The 14,539-nt window shown below is 39.9% G+C and overlaps 1 protein-coding gene across 1 annotated transcript in view; it reads right to left on the bottom strand.

Moving 5' to 3' along the window:
- The window catches only part of LOC126416205 (trifunctional enzyme subunit beta, mitochondrial), an 87,091-nt gene extending 73,923 nt beyond the window's left edge, over positions 1-13,168 (bottom strand). Inside the window, exons 1-4 of the mRNA XM_050083797.1 lie at positions 13,015-13,168; positions 12,787-12,896; positions 12,350-12,518; positions 2,286-2,473 (exon numbers count right to left, since the gene is read on the bottom strand). Of these exons, the coding sequence (XP_049939754.1) occupies positions 2,286-2,473; positions 12,350-12,518; positions 12,787-12,856 (427 nt within the window). The 5' untranslated portion in view covers positions 12,857-12,896; positions 13,015-13,168. The remainder of the gene's footprint in view (positions 1-2,285; positions 2,474-12,349; positions 12,519-12,786; positions 12,897-13,014) is intronic.
- Between the last annotated feature and the right edge of the window lie 1,371 nt (positions 13,169-14,539).

The raw sequence follows: 14,539 nt of genomic DNA, 5'->3' as shown, positions 1-14,539 counted from the left end.
AGGCTCCTCTGAGTGTACAACAATGGAGTTATAGTGTCCATCGTTTCTGTAGTGTAGTAATCCGTTGCCGGGAGTCCCCGTGTCCAAGTCACGATGAGCGCATACTCCATGTCATAAATGAGGAGTGTGCAGTGCAGGCATCAACAGTGTGGTCTGTGCATGATCAGGGAGCTACCATCCTACAGGTACTTGACAACCCCTCCCCTGCTGCCCCCCTCCTCCCCCCCCCCCCCCCACACACAAAATTGGATAGCTATCTTGCTGGGGTTTGGATGTACTATATCAAAAAGGAAGGAAGGGTGCAGGGTGGAAGGGCACAGACATGGAGCATACACCACAGTGGGCAACCTTTCCTGCACAACATGCACTTTTGGAAAATATCACAGTTCAAACACAATAATGGGGACCATATACCCCAACAGAAGAAAGATAGCAGCAGGAGTGAAACCAGAAATCAAGATCAAGATAGTGAACCAAGTCCATGCAGACTTCGCACCAGAAGGATCATCCAATGGAAAGTCAGAGGAGATTCATCAAAGACTGATGAGCCCTCAGGGTGAGGTGCGTGAATTTTTCTATCACCCATACAAACTTCACCACTGAAAGAAGACCAGTCAGTCACCGTACACAGACAACCGGAAATTTGTGAGAAGTATCACCATATTTGGATAACACATGTAGGCCCATATGCAACAGATGTCAGATTGTTTGTGATGTCATTTGTGAATCACTGAATCAAGTACTGAGCCACACACACCAACAATGTGCACTGCATATTCACCATACACCCACCCATCTTCCCCTTCAATCAGTGCCAACAATGGGATGAATTCTCATTAGGCTAGAAGTTAGCAAGAGGATGGCACTTAGTGTAACCCCTGATGTCTGGCAAAACAGGCCACCACCCATAAACATGATGCGGCATCACTCATTCTACAGAAAATCACCTCTTCACTGGACAACTACTCCAATCCATTTTCAGCACTGAGCTAGGACAAAGCAAACAACACTGGCTTTCAAACCAGCTCAAAATAACATAACTCCACCATAGCGCTGAACACTATTGACACTGATTGAACAATAACTCAACATCTGACTCGGGCAGTGTGAGCTCATGGGATATGGACCAATGCATGAACCTTCCACAACAAGCAACAACTGTGTTTACAATCTGACATTTGTGAAACAGGAAATTTATAATCTTAGTTGTGACGAATATCTGGCTGCACCAACTGAAATTTTACTCCTAGGCCCCAACCTAACCAGGCACACAGAAATTGTAAATATTAGGGAAAATGGATGAATGTTCACAACAGGATTATACATTTCACTGCTGTGTGCTAAGCTACAAACCTTGTCTGTCATCACAGTCAGTATTTTTGCTTCTACATGTGTTGGCTTCACCAACTCCCAACCAAATTCATTTACCAACCTAGCCTGGACCTTGGGCAAACCTAAACATTAGTGTCACCACAACCAGGATTTTGTAGCAATTCTATTGTCTTCCAGTCTAAACAAACCCTTGCCAATTGCAACATATGGGGTGCAGGAGGGGGGTGGAGGGTGGGTGGTGGTGGTGGTGGTGGTGGTGGGGAGGGGGGTGGAACAGTCAAACAGAGCCTAATCACACTCCTGGAGACACAAAAATCACAACACATTTGGCGGACGAAACAACCAAATATTTGGGACAGAATACAAACGTCAATACTTCACTCACAGAAATTAAGAGCTGTGCTACTGCATCCAAGCACAACCACACCCTCTCACAACGAAGAATAGAAATGGGACTGCAATTTAAGCTGTGCTCTTCCATCCCAGTTAATTCACATCCCTGGAGGAAAAATAAAAGCTACACACGACATTGTTACATACTTGTGACAAAAAAAAAAAAATTATAATCGAAGGAATAGCTTTTCTTATTCCTATGCTGTATGTATGCACGTGACAAAGGCAATGTTGCAATTGGCTGACTAGATCATGTGTCTCGTGCTTGCTATGAATAGTGAACAGAATCAAATCAAGCAGCCACACTCTTCATTTCCACAATTTTGAAGCTGACATACTGTTTGGTGACTTGTATATTATAAAAATCTGCAGTTTTATTGATACAGCACAAGAAGTACCTCTTCAAAATGTGGTCGATTGTAGTACAGTTTGTAATATAGCCGCAGGAAGTCCCAAAACAAAATATAAAAATTTTACTAGAATGAGAAGAAATGTAACCTGAAATTTAAGCACACAAACAAGAAGAAATTTGGTTTGGTAAATTAAGCTCAATGAAGTACCTGTTGTTATGGCAACATTTGAACTAATGCATGCCATTGTCACAGTGTGGGCAGGTGTGTTTAATGGATATCCAGCACAGAGAGCAGCATCACGTGCAATATTACTAGTCTTCACTTCCTGTATAACTGTACCATAAATTATATACTCCACTAAGTCCTGTGGTATTCCAGTCTTTCTTGTAATTTCTCTGGAAACAACAACATGACCTATAACTCCAAACACATTTTTCACTTTTTCTCAAAGCAAAATACTAGAGCTAGTCAACACACCTAAAGTCAGTGCTAGTAACAGAAAAATCTATATAATGGTTAGGTCAAATGATATATACTACACACAGATGTATTACTAACCAAACAATGACCTGGTGACACAGATATCTTGTTTTCTTCTATTAGTGTTTGGAACGACATTCTATCAGCCAACAGGTACATAAACATGCTTAACCTAATAAACTTTGGAAAAACATTAACTTATACTCTGGACTTGGCAAGCAATGAAAGACACATGAACACACTTCACATTTACTTCGTAGACATTAACTCAAAGTCATTGATCCACATTCAAATATTTAAGCTTCAGTTTGCCAGACAGTTTCATTCTACATATTTGTAGTACCCTCCCCAGGGGACACTGCACTGTCAAAGGCACCTTCTGTGCCATACAGGTAGGCTTCTTTGTTCTGAGGAAGTGGCGGTTATGCCAGCGACAGCATAAATAATGGCAGGTTCACTTAAGCTTGATTCGCCTTGACAAAGAAGGCAGACAACATGTGTTTCACACCATGGAAAGGTGAGGGCAGCTCTACAGTCTAGGTTGTCAATCTCCTGAAATGGAAGCCTGGTCCTTCTAATCGAGCTGAGAGCAGGGTCAGTACCCCTGCTCTCTGAATCATCATCATCATGAATAACTTAACATGGCACAGCAGATTGCCTCACAAATATGAATTGCACCAAGGAAAAGAAGTATGGATACACTGGTGCTTGTGGGAGGGAGGGGGGGGGGGGGGGGGTTAGACGCCAAACTGGCTGACTTCGAGAAGGAGAGGCACCACAGCACATTTTAATTTACACTGTCTATACTTTTACAAATAAATTCATAAAACTTTGTCAGCATGACCAGGAAGGATTCAGGATTCACACTCATAGCAGCGGAAAAAAAAAAATATTTTTTTAATGTGAAATTTGACTATTTTTTTCACTTACTGTTGGCTGCATTTGTTCCTATAAGTACACTTTTCTTCGTAAGTAAGAGAGACTCTTCGATGAATTTTGCACAGCCTACAAACCACATTTACAGGTGTATGAAAATCTGGAATTTATTTAATCTATGGAAAAATGAATGGGCTGTTACGTTTTAAACTTTGTGTTTAGAGAAAACTTGAATTTTATAGTTAATTATCTCAATTTTTACCACAGTTTTTAACAGATTTGGGAAATTCTAGAGTACTTACACCAGCCTACATCCTTCTGAATCTGCTTACTGTATTCATCTCTTGGTCTCCCTCTACGATTTTTACCCTCCACGCTGCCCTCCAGTACCAAATTGGTGATCCCTTGATGCCTCAGAACATGTCCTACCAACCGATCCCTTGTTCTAGTCAAGTTGTGCCACAAACTCCTCTTCTCCCCAATTCTGTTCAATACCTCCTCATTAGTTATGTGATCTACCCATCTAATCTTCAGCATTCTTCTGTAGCACCACATTTCAAAAGCTTCTATTCCCTTCTTGTCCAAACTATTTATCGTCCATGTACCACTTCCAAACATGGCTATACTCCATACAAATACTTGCAGAAACGACTTCCTCACACTTAAATCTATACTCGATGTTAACAAATTTCTCTTCTTCAGAAACGCTTTCCTTGCTATTGCCAGTCTACATTTTATATCCTCTCTACTTCGGCCATCATCAGTTATTTTGCTCCCCAAATAGCAAAACTCCTTTACTACTTTAAGTATCTCATTTCCTAATCTAATTCCCTCAGCATCACCCAACTTAATTCGACTACATTCCATTATCCTCGTTTTGCTTTTGTTGATGTTCATCTTATATCCTCCTTTCAAGACACTATCCATTCCGTTCAACTGCTCTTCCAAGTCCTTTGCTGTCTCTGACAGAATTACAATGTCATCGGCGAACCTTAAAGTTTTTATTTCTTCTCCATGGATTTTAATACCTACTCCGAATTTTTCTTTTGTTTCCTTTACTGCTTGCTCAAGATACAGATTGAATAACATTGGGGATAGGCTGCAACCCTGTCTCACTCCCTTCCCAACCACTGCTTCCCTTTCATGCCCCTCGACTCATAACTGCCATCTGCTTTCTGTACAAATTGTAAATAGCCTTACACTCCCTGTATTTTACCCCTGCCACCTTCAGAATTTGAGAGAGAGTATTCCAGTCAACATTGTCAAAAGCTTTCTCTAAGTCTACAAATGCTAGAAACGTAGGTTTGCCTTTTCTTAATCTACCTTCTAAGTTAAGTCGTAGGGTCAGTATTGCCTCACTTGTTCCAACATTTCTACGGATTCAAAACTGATCTTCCCAGAGGTCAGCTTCTACCAGTTTTTCCATTCGTCTGTAAAGAATTCACGTTAGTATTTTGCAGCTGTGACTTATTAAACTGATAGTTCGGTAATTTTCAGATCTGTCAACACCTGCTTTCTTTGGGATTGGAATTATTATATTCTTCCTGAAGTCTGAGGGAATTTCGCCTCTCTCATACATCTTGCTCACCAAATGGTAGAGTTTTGTCAAGACTGGCTCTCCCAAGGCTGTCAGTAGTTCTAATGGAATGTTGTCTACTCCCGGGGCCTTGTTTCGACTCAGGTCTTTCAGTGCTCTGTCAAACTCTTCATGCAGTATCATATCTCCCATTTCATCTTCATCTACCTCCTCTTCCATTTCCATTATACTGTCCTCAAGAATGTCGCCCCTGTATAGACCCTCTATATACTCCTTCCACCTTTCTGCTTTCCCTTCTTTGCTTAGAATTGGGTTTCCATCTGAGCTCTTGGTATTCATGCAAGTGGTTCTCTTTTCTCCAAAGGTCTCTACTTTTCCTGTAGGCAGTTCTATCTTACCACTCGTGAGATAAGCCTCTACATCCATACATTTGTCCTCTAGGCATCCGTGCTTAGCCATTTTGCACTTCTTGTCGATCTCATTTTTTAGACATTTGTATTCCTTTTTGCCTGCTTCACTTTCTGCATTTTTTTATTTTCTCCTTTCATCAATTTAATTCAGTATCTCTTCTGTAACCCACTGATTTCTACTAGCCCTCATCTTTTTACCTACTTGATCCTCTGCTGCCTTCACTGTTTCATTCATCAAAGCTACCCATTCTTCTTCTACTGTATTTCTTTCCCCGTTCCTGTCAATGGTTCCCTTATGCTCTCCCTGAATCTCTGTACAACCTCTGGCTCTTTCAGTTTATCCAGGTCCCATCTCCTTAAATTCCCAACTTTTTGCAGTTTCTTCCTTCAGTTTTAATCTACAGTTCATAACCAACAGATTGTGGTCAGAGTCCACATACGCCCCTGGAAATGTCTTCCTGAATCTCTGTTTTACCATTGTATAATCTGACACCTTCCAGTATCTCCAGACTACTTCTATGTATACAACCTTCTTTCATGATTCTTGAACTAAGTGTTAGCTATGATTAAGTTATGCTCTGTGTAAAATTCTACCAGGCGGCTTCCTCTTACATTCCTCACCCCCATTCCATATTCACCTACTAAGTTTCCTTCTCTTCTTTTTCCTACTGTCAAATTCCAGTCACCCATGACTATTAAATTTTTGTCTCCCTTCACTACCTGAATAATTTCTTTTATCTCATCATACATTTCTTCAATTTCTTCATCATCTGCAGAGCTAGTTGGCACATAAACTTTTACTACTGTAGTAGGCGTGGGCTTTGTGTCTACCTTGGCCACAATAATGCGTTCACTATGCTGTTTGTAGTAGCTTACCCGCACTCCTATTTTTTTATTCCTTATTAAACCTACTCCTGCGTCACCCCTATTTGATTTTGTATTTATAACCCTGTATTCACCTGACCAAAAGTCTTGTTCCTCCTGCCACCGAACTTCACTAATTCTCACTATATCCAACTTTAACCTATCCATTTCCCTTTTTAAATTTTCTAACCTACCTGCCCGATTAAGGGATCGGGCATTCCACGCTCTGATCCATAGAATGCCAGTTTTCTTTCTCCTGATAACGACGTCGTCCCGAGTAGTCCCCGCTCGGAGATCCGAATGGGGGCCTATTTTACCTCCGGAATATTTTACCCAAGAGGACGCCATCATCATTTCATCATACAGTAAAGCTTCATGCCCTCGGGAAAAATTACGGCTGTAGTTTCCCCTTACTTTCAGCTGTTCGCAATACCACAACAGCAAGGCCATTTTGGTTAGCGTTACAGGGCCAGATCAGTCTATCATCCAGACTGTTGCCCCTGCCTACTGCCCGTCTTCAGGAACCACATGTTTGTCTGGCCTCTCAACAGATATCCCTCCGTTGTGGTTGCACCTACAGTACGGCTATCTGTGTCATTGAGGCACACAAGCCTTCCCACCAACGACAAGGTCCATGGTTCATGGGGGGGACACCCCTTAAATTTAGAAAATGAAACATGTGTACACTGTTTTGGATAGGAACACTGAGGTACGGAATGGGAGTTGTTGCACTCCAGAAACCAGGTGAAAGAAGGGGTCAGGTTCACAGGCAGAAACTATCCCTTTATTCTAAGGAAAAGATGATACAACTTAAAGAGTATGGCATTGTAATGATAGTCGATAGGTAAAAAATAATGCCCCAAGCAGCAACAGAAGAGGAAGAAGAAAAATGTTGGGGAAATTTGTAAGCTTTCGGAGCCAGTGGCTGTTCCTGGCAGAAGGGAAAGGAAAAGGAATGAAGAAAAAGTTCTGACAAAGTTTAGTAAATGGGGAGAGTTCCAAAAAACAGCAAGGAGTCACAGGTCTGGGAAGATTTGCCAGATGGGATGAGAAGGAAAGACAAGTCTGCCCTGACTTGGGGCTCTGGGCAACTTTTCTGAACTCTCCCAGTTTCCTAAACGTCACCAGTCCATTTGTTTCATCCTCTTCCTTCCCCTTCACCTGTTCTACCAAAGGAGGAGCCACTGGCTCCGAAAGCTTGCAAATTTCCTTAATCTAATATGGAAAATGCGTGGACTTACCAAGCAGCTTATTCCGATTCTGGCAATTATCTAATAGGAGAATAATGAGGCAGAAATAGCTGATGAAAGAAATATAACTACAGTGAAATGGAATACAGAACAACTGAAGGTTGGTCCACTGTTCAAGAGTATCATAAGTTATATACAAAAGATGGTGTGACTATACAGATAAAGTATGGGATGCTATGAAAAATGCCTTTTGAGAACAGCATGTGAAGTATTGGATTTAGAAAAGAACAGTGGCATAATGGGAAAAATAGACAGAAATACAACAGAAAAAGGAAGTAAGACTGAAATGTTTACGACAAAATACACAATCAACTCAGGCATTATATAATTAAGACAACAGAGGCAGCAAGGATACGTAGCAAGAAGAAGAGAGATGCCACAAGAGAAAGATAAGAGGAAATAGACAATTTTAAAGAGAAATTAAAGTAGTAACTAACAAGGGAACCTCCCCATCACACCCCCCTCAGATTTAGTTATAAGTTGTCACAGTGGATAGGCCTTGAAAAACTGAACACTGATCAATTGAGAAAACAGGAAGAAGTTGTGTGGAAGTGAAAAAATAAGCAAAATATACAAACTGAGTAGTTCATCGGAAGATAGGCAACATCAAGGACACTGAAAACGTAGGAGCGCCAAGGTCTCGTGGTAACGTGAGCAGCTGCGGAACGAAAGGTCGTTGGTTCAAATCTTCCATCGAGTGAAAAGTTTAATTTTTTATTTTCAGGTTATGTGACAAACTCTTATGTTTTCATCACTTTTTTGGGAGTGATTATCACATCCACAAGAAAACCTAAATCGGGCAAGGTAGAAGAATCTTTTTACCCATTCGCCAAGTGTACAAGTTAGGTGGGTCGACAACATATTCCTGTCATGTGACGCACATGCCGTCACCAGTGTCGTATAGAATATATCAGATGTGTTTTCCTGTGGAGGAATCGGTTGACCTATGACCTTGCGATCAAATGTTTTCGGTTCCCATCGGAGAGGCACGTCCTTTCGTCTACTAATCGCACAGTTTTGCGATGCGGTCGCAAAACACAGACACTAAACTTATTACAGTGAACAGAGACGTCAATGAACGAACGGACAGATAATAACTATGCAAAAATAAAGAAAGTAAAATTTCCACTCGAGGGAAGACTTGAACCAAGAACCTCTCGTTCTGCAGCTGCTCACGCTACCACAGGACCACGGCGCTCCTGAGCTCACACTCTCCATGATGTCTATGTGGCCCATGGACTAATCAGTTTGTATATTTTGCTTATTTTTTCACAGTTCCACACAATTTCTTCCTGTTTTCTCAATTGATCTGTGTTCAGTTTATCAAGGCCTATCCACTGTGCCAACTTATAACTAAATCTGAGGGGGGTGCGATGGGGAGGTTCCCTTGTAAGAACAATAGCATGTAAGGACAAAGAGGAAAATTTGCCAACAGGTAAACCAAATGTCCTGAATGTACGAAGCAAGTACTTCAAGGGAATTTTCAAAGGCAGTACTACTGCCAGATGTAAGCAGCTACACTCTTACTCCGTAGATCTGAAACATGAAACAGCTCATATTAAGAGGAAGGACAGAAGATATTACACTGTCTAAAGAATTACAAAGCACGAGGCACTGATGTAATTATCACAGAACTGTTGAAAACTGGGGAACTGGTCTCTATACACAAATCCACAAAATAGTTAAGATGGAATCAGGAAAGAATGGCAGAAGAGTGCACTGTAGGTATAATTAAACCTATGAATAGGAAAAGAGACAGGACCAGTTGTAATTATTACTAAGCAATTACACTGCTGAATGTAACCTATAATGTTTTCTAAAACTGGAAAATCCAGGATGGAATGTAGCAATAGGATGAAAAGGAAAATTGCTACTCACCATATAATGGAGATATCGAGTCCCAGATCGGCGACAAAAAGACTGTCTCAAATAAAGCTTTCAGCCAGTAAGGCCTTCGTCGGGCGTGCGCCCCGACACACACACACACACACACACACACACACACACACACACACACACACCAATGCAGTGTGGCTTCAGTTACCCGAGACTGCAGTCACGTGTGTATCAGTCTATTTTTGACGAAGGCCTTGCTGGCTGAAATCTTTATGACAGTCTTTTTGTTGTGTCTATCTGTGACTCAGCATCTCCACTATATGTTGAGTACCAACTTTCCTTTTCATAATATTGCTATATCTCTCTCTATCTCTTGCAGCAACAGCTCACTGTGTCCATACTGGGGAAGTCTGCGACATTTTACGATCGGAACTAACCCAGACCTTGCACTACACTACAGAGCATTCAATTATCACAACCCAGATTTTAGGAGGGGCTCACTATCACACTAGTCAAAAGTTTACATACTCAATCTTCTCTCTGTTTCATAACAAACTACGATTAAGATCAAAAGCTAGCTACAAGTTAAAATCTACATGTAGGCCTAGCATATTTATCAACCACCATATTTCCTCACACTGTGTCAGAGAGAGAGAGAGAGAGAGAGAGAGAGAGAGAGAGAGAGAGAGAGAGAGAATAGCTCTTTCAAGCTCTTGTTCCAAATCATTGTGGACTGAATTCATATAGTGCTGTTTCCAGACACTCAATATGCTGCAGTTATAAACAAGAAAAATGAAACCAAATAATATTCAGGTACAACACAATAAAAAAAAATAAAAAATAAAATAAAAATAAAAAAACTTGCTAATAACAGTATCAGAATATTTTTCACACTCTTATTTTCTCCATTACTTTTCACACATTTTCTCCATTCATTCGTGAAACTCTCACTAGGTGATATTTGTTTCACATTCGAGAGCACTCTAGCAAGACATTTACAAACTTATTCGTATGTAAGATGAAATTGCCAAAGCTAGAAACAAAAAAGTTTCTAAACCACTAGGACAACAATACTAAATGTTGATTATAGGGATGTACAGCAAGAACGATTCAGCAGCGAAGGTTCAGCAGCTCTGCCGATTCCCATTGTATGCAGCGCAATGTGAAAATTATGGGGACATTGGTAGGGCTGGACAGATAGCCTTCTGAGACCCCCAAGAGTTGTACTCCATAGAAGCCACACCCAAAGACTTAACAGAGCTAACCAGCATTTCAGGCTGCAACACCCCGAGAAACGTCACTCCACATCAACATGTCCAGAAATTTTTACCGTTATTCATGTAGGAAATACCGTAAATGAGCCCCCGATAAATTTAGTAAATACATTAGAGAGAAACACACTTTAAAGGATTGTACGCAATATGCCAGCAGCATTTGCACAAGAGATTCTGGTAGAATATATGGATTTCAGCGTATGAGATCAACAACAAATCATTTGCTGTCAGGAAAATACATGAGAATAATATGGAGCTTCCTAAGCTCTATGCAGACTTCAGGCCATTGATAGTCTTTACAGAGCTGAAATACAAAAAAATTTGTTGGTGCTTAGCATAGCATCGAAGTATGTTGCTCTTAGCAACATTTGCTGGTTCCAAGGCTGCAGTGCAAGTGGATGGTGTTGGACAAAGGAACCCACTCTCAACAATGCTTTTCGGCCAGACTCTTGAAGCAGTCATTTAGAAGCTTCAAATATTTGGTGCATGGGCTGCAAGTCAGTTCATATGATCATATGCTGATGTGACAAATGGGCTTACCAGAATAAAGAGTTTCACTGGAGAGAACAATATGTGAGCTAAAGAATCCACATAACATAGAAATGTCGTCGTCGATGGAATGAAGGGATCACAAGGAAGGAAAATAATAATTCGGGTAAACTATCAGCATCAAGTCTCAACTTTGAAAATGTGCAGAATATTGGGATCCAATATTAACAGGACAAATTCAATTTTGCCTTAAAATATGTACCTTAAGTAGTAACTGATGCTTCCACAAATTCAACAAATTGTTGGCCTCTAGGTTTGAAATAGTGAAATTGCAAAATTATAGGGTCACAATAAGTGCAGCTTTAACTACAGATGTTACTCATGAGCAGCAGCAAAGGACATTTCAATAAAAAGTTCCGCAAAAGACCTATGGGGCAGTTCATAATAACAATGGTTTCTGGAAATCTAGACAAATGCCACACTGGACCATTCCATAAAAGGAGCTGACTAAGATAAATAAAAAGTAGAATAGCCTGCCTAGGTCATGTCCTTAGGGCAGATACGGGGAAAAAAAAAGTTTTTGAATAGTCGCTGGTTTGAACACAATAGAGAGGAAGATCATGTAGGCAGCAACTACACAGAATGGGAGAAACTTTAAGAGGCCAAGACCAATTAAGTGTTGTAAGGCCATAAGAACTGTATATCCTGCATCTAGTATTTTCTTTAGTATACTGTATTCACCTATTCTTGTCCATTCACACAATAACTGAGAAGCAATTTGTAATAAGTGTACTGCATGCGATCTATCAATATTTGATTAAAAAAACAAGATTTGATGGAGGCCTAATTCATTGTCAAAATCTTAAGTTATGGAAAGTTCCAAATACATAAACTGCACCTTGCTCTTCTTAGCCCAGATTTATGAGACTCGTGTCATCACGACATACTTTACTAATTACTGAAGAAACTTTGTATCCCATAATAACAGGATTTACTATCGGCTAATGGTGATTTATACAATTCCCCTAACGAACAGCTTATCAAACTACAATTTATACCACGATTACAGAGCCTGAATAGAAATCATTATTTACTTCTTTCGCAACTACAAGCTCTCACAAATTCTGCACAACAGCAACATGTAGAAGTTACAGTGCACCCCCCAAAAAATTATTTATGCTAAAATGATATCAACATTCTTGTAGCAAAACCGAAGTAATCAAATTGTTACGTCAGTGCAAGTGTGTATACTTACAATAATGCATTTTTTGCCAACTCATGTGGCATTAACTTGGCATAATCTGTTCCGGACAGCAGAAATGGTGTCCGGACCCCGTCTACGAAAACTACATTCTTCCCAGTCTTGTCCACAACTGATTTCTTTCCAGGTGCGGCAGAGGTAACACTTAAACATCTTGCCGGGCCTGTAAATTTTTGTTACATTTATGATTATTGGTGCTATGGCACCAACAAATTTTCAAAAAAATCTTAGAGAGAAATTAGTTGGGCAATAGCAACAGCCCAGGTACTATAAATAATAGGTGTGAACAACAGGCGAATTATTGCTACAGTCGGTCAAAGGTTAACGACCAACTAAGTGAACCTTGTACCACAATACTGCGAACGCGTACAGGAATAATATACCTAAAATTAACTAGCAACTATTAATCTGTGTATAATTATGAAACTTGCCCGAAATAACAGGGGAAACTTTAAGCGTACTCCTCAGCAAGCCATTTCCAACAGCCATGCACGCCATCATCCTTGCACCAACGGCCGAAACTGAAGTCTCGGCCTCTTTCCTGCAATACAAAGTTCGAGTTAAAGACCATTAATGTCTTCTAAACTATTGTAAATAAAAACAACTAAACATATCTAATTAAGATTTAGATGAGTCAAAAACTTGAATAAATGGCCTACACTTCGTGACAACAGCTACAAAACACAACTCTACTGGATGATTTAGGAATCTCGAATGACTGCTGTGCTCCACTGGGTCGTATCGCACGCCGAAGTTCGATTTCCCTGCGCTAACGCATGCGCACACGGTTCTCGTCACAAAAAATTACATTTTTACTACAGATTTTGTATATATCACAATTAAAAGGGCGAAATTCAAAATCTTGCCGATACCCCACAGGAATGATTCACATTTGTGAATAATGTCTCAACTACCCATCTGAATATGTATCTAGATCGATTCACACTTGACGGAATGGAACTCAAAGCTAATGCTCAAAATGGATTCAGAAAGAACAGATCCACAGAAACGCAACTCTTCTAATTTATGAAAATGGTCCAAAATGCCTAGGGCAAGAATGAATTAAGCTACGGGATATTCTTAGATTTATCTAAAGCGTTTGATCTAATCAGCCATGACTTATTGCTTATGAAACTAGAATTTTTATGTGGGCCCGGGACTTGGTTCAAGTCGCATCCATCTGATAGACAACAGAAAGTACAAATATCTCATGAAGGAAAAGACTAAATTTCATATTTCAAAAAAACTAGCTATGGAGTGTCCCACATTTCCGTGTTAGGCCCTCTGCTGTTCTTGGTGTATATAAATAATTTGCCAAACCATCTATCAGTTGCAGAAACGGTGATGCTCCTGATGACACTATTATTGTTATAGAAGCATACACGGAGGATAATCTGCAGCAGAGTGTTTCTAGGACAATAAATGAGCCAGGAAAATGGTTTAGCGACAATGCTTTGATAATGAAGAAGGATAAAATAGTATTGATGAATTTCAGTAATATTAAAAGTGAAGTTAGAAGAAGAGTAAAAACTGAGCTGGGGAGCTATGTTATTGCACAAGCTCCATACACAAAATTCCTAGGTATATGGGTGGATGAGCACTTGAGATGGGAAAAGCATCTACAAGTTTTGAGTAAAAAAGTAAATAATGTTGCTATGTGCTAAGAATGCTTAAGCAATGTTGCAATACTGAATCATTGTTGTGTTCGCATTATGCTTATATGAACAGTTAGGTTAGATATGGTGTGATCTTCTGGGGAAATACAGGTATGCCAAAACAAGCTTTCAAACTTCAAAGAAGGGCTATTAGAATATTGAAAGGGGTTTGCTGTAGAGCGTCATGCAGGGAAATATTTAAAGAATTTAAAATAATGACTCTTCCTCGCTTATACATCTATGAATGTGTCTGCTTTGTGAAAACTCACCAGGATTTTTCAACATTAAATAATCGGGTTCATAACCATGAAACAAGAAACAGAGCTGATTTTCACAGAGACAACCACAAAGGAGCGCTCTACCAAAAAAGTGTAAACTACCAGCCCAAAATACTCTTTAGTGCTTTGCCTGCTATAATAAAGAAAATTAAAGAATTTCATAAATTCAAGGTAGACCTTAGTTTATTTTTACTAACACATAAAATTATAACATAGAAGAATATCTGAATATGGAAAAGTAATATTATTTA

The sequence above is a fragment of the Schistocerca serialis genome, chromosome 8, assembly GCF_023864345.2.
Source record: "Schistocerca serialis cubense isolate TAMUIC-IGC-003099 chromosome 8, iqSchSeri2.2, whole genome shotgun sequence".
Classification (NCBI taxonomy): Eukaryota; Metazoa; Arthropoda; class Insecta; order Orthoptera; family Acrididae; genus Schistocerca; species Schistocerca serialis.
The sequence above is the reverse complement of the archived record's forward strand: the minus strand, read 5'-3'. Positions and strand labels throughout refer to the sequence as shown.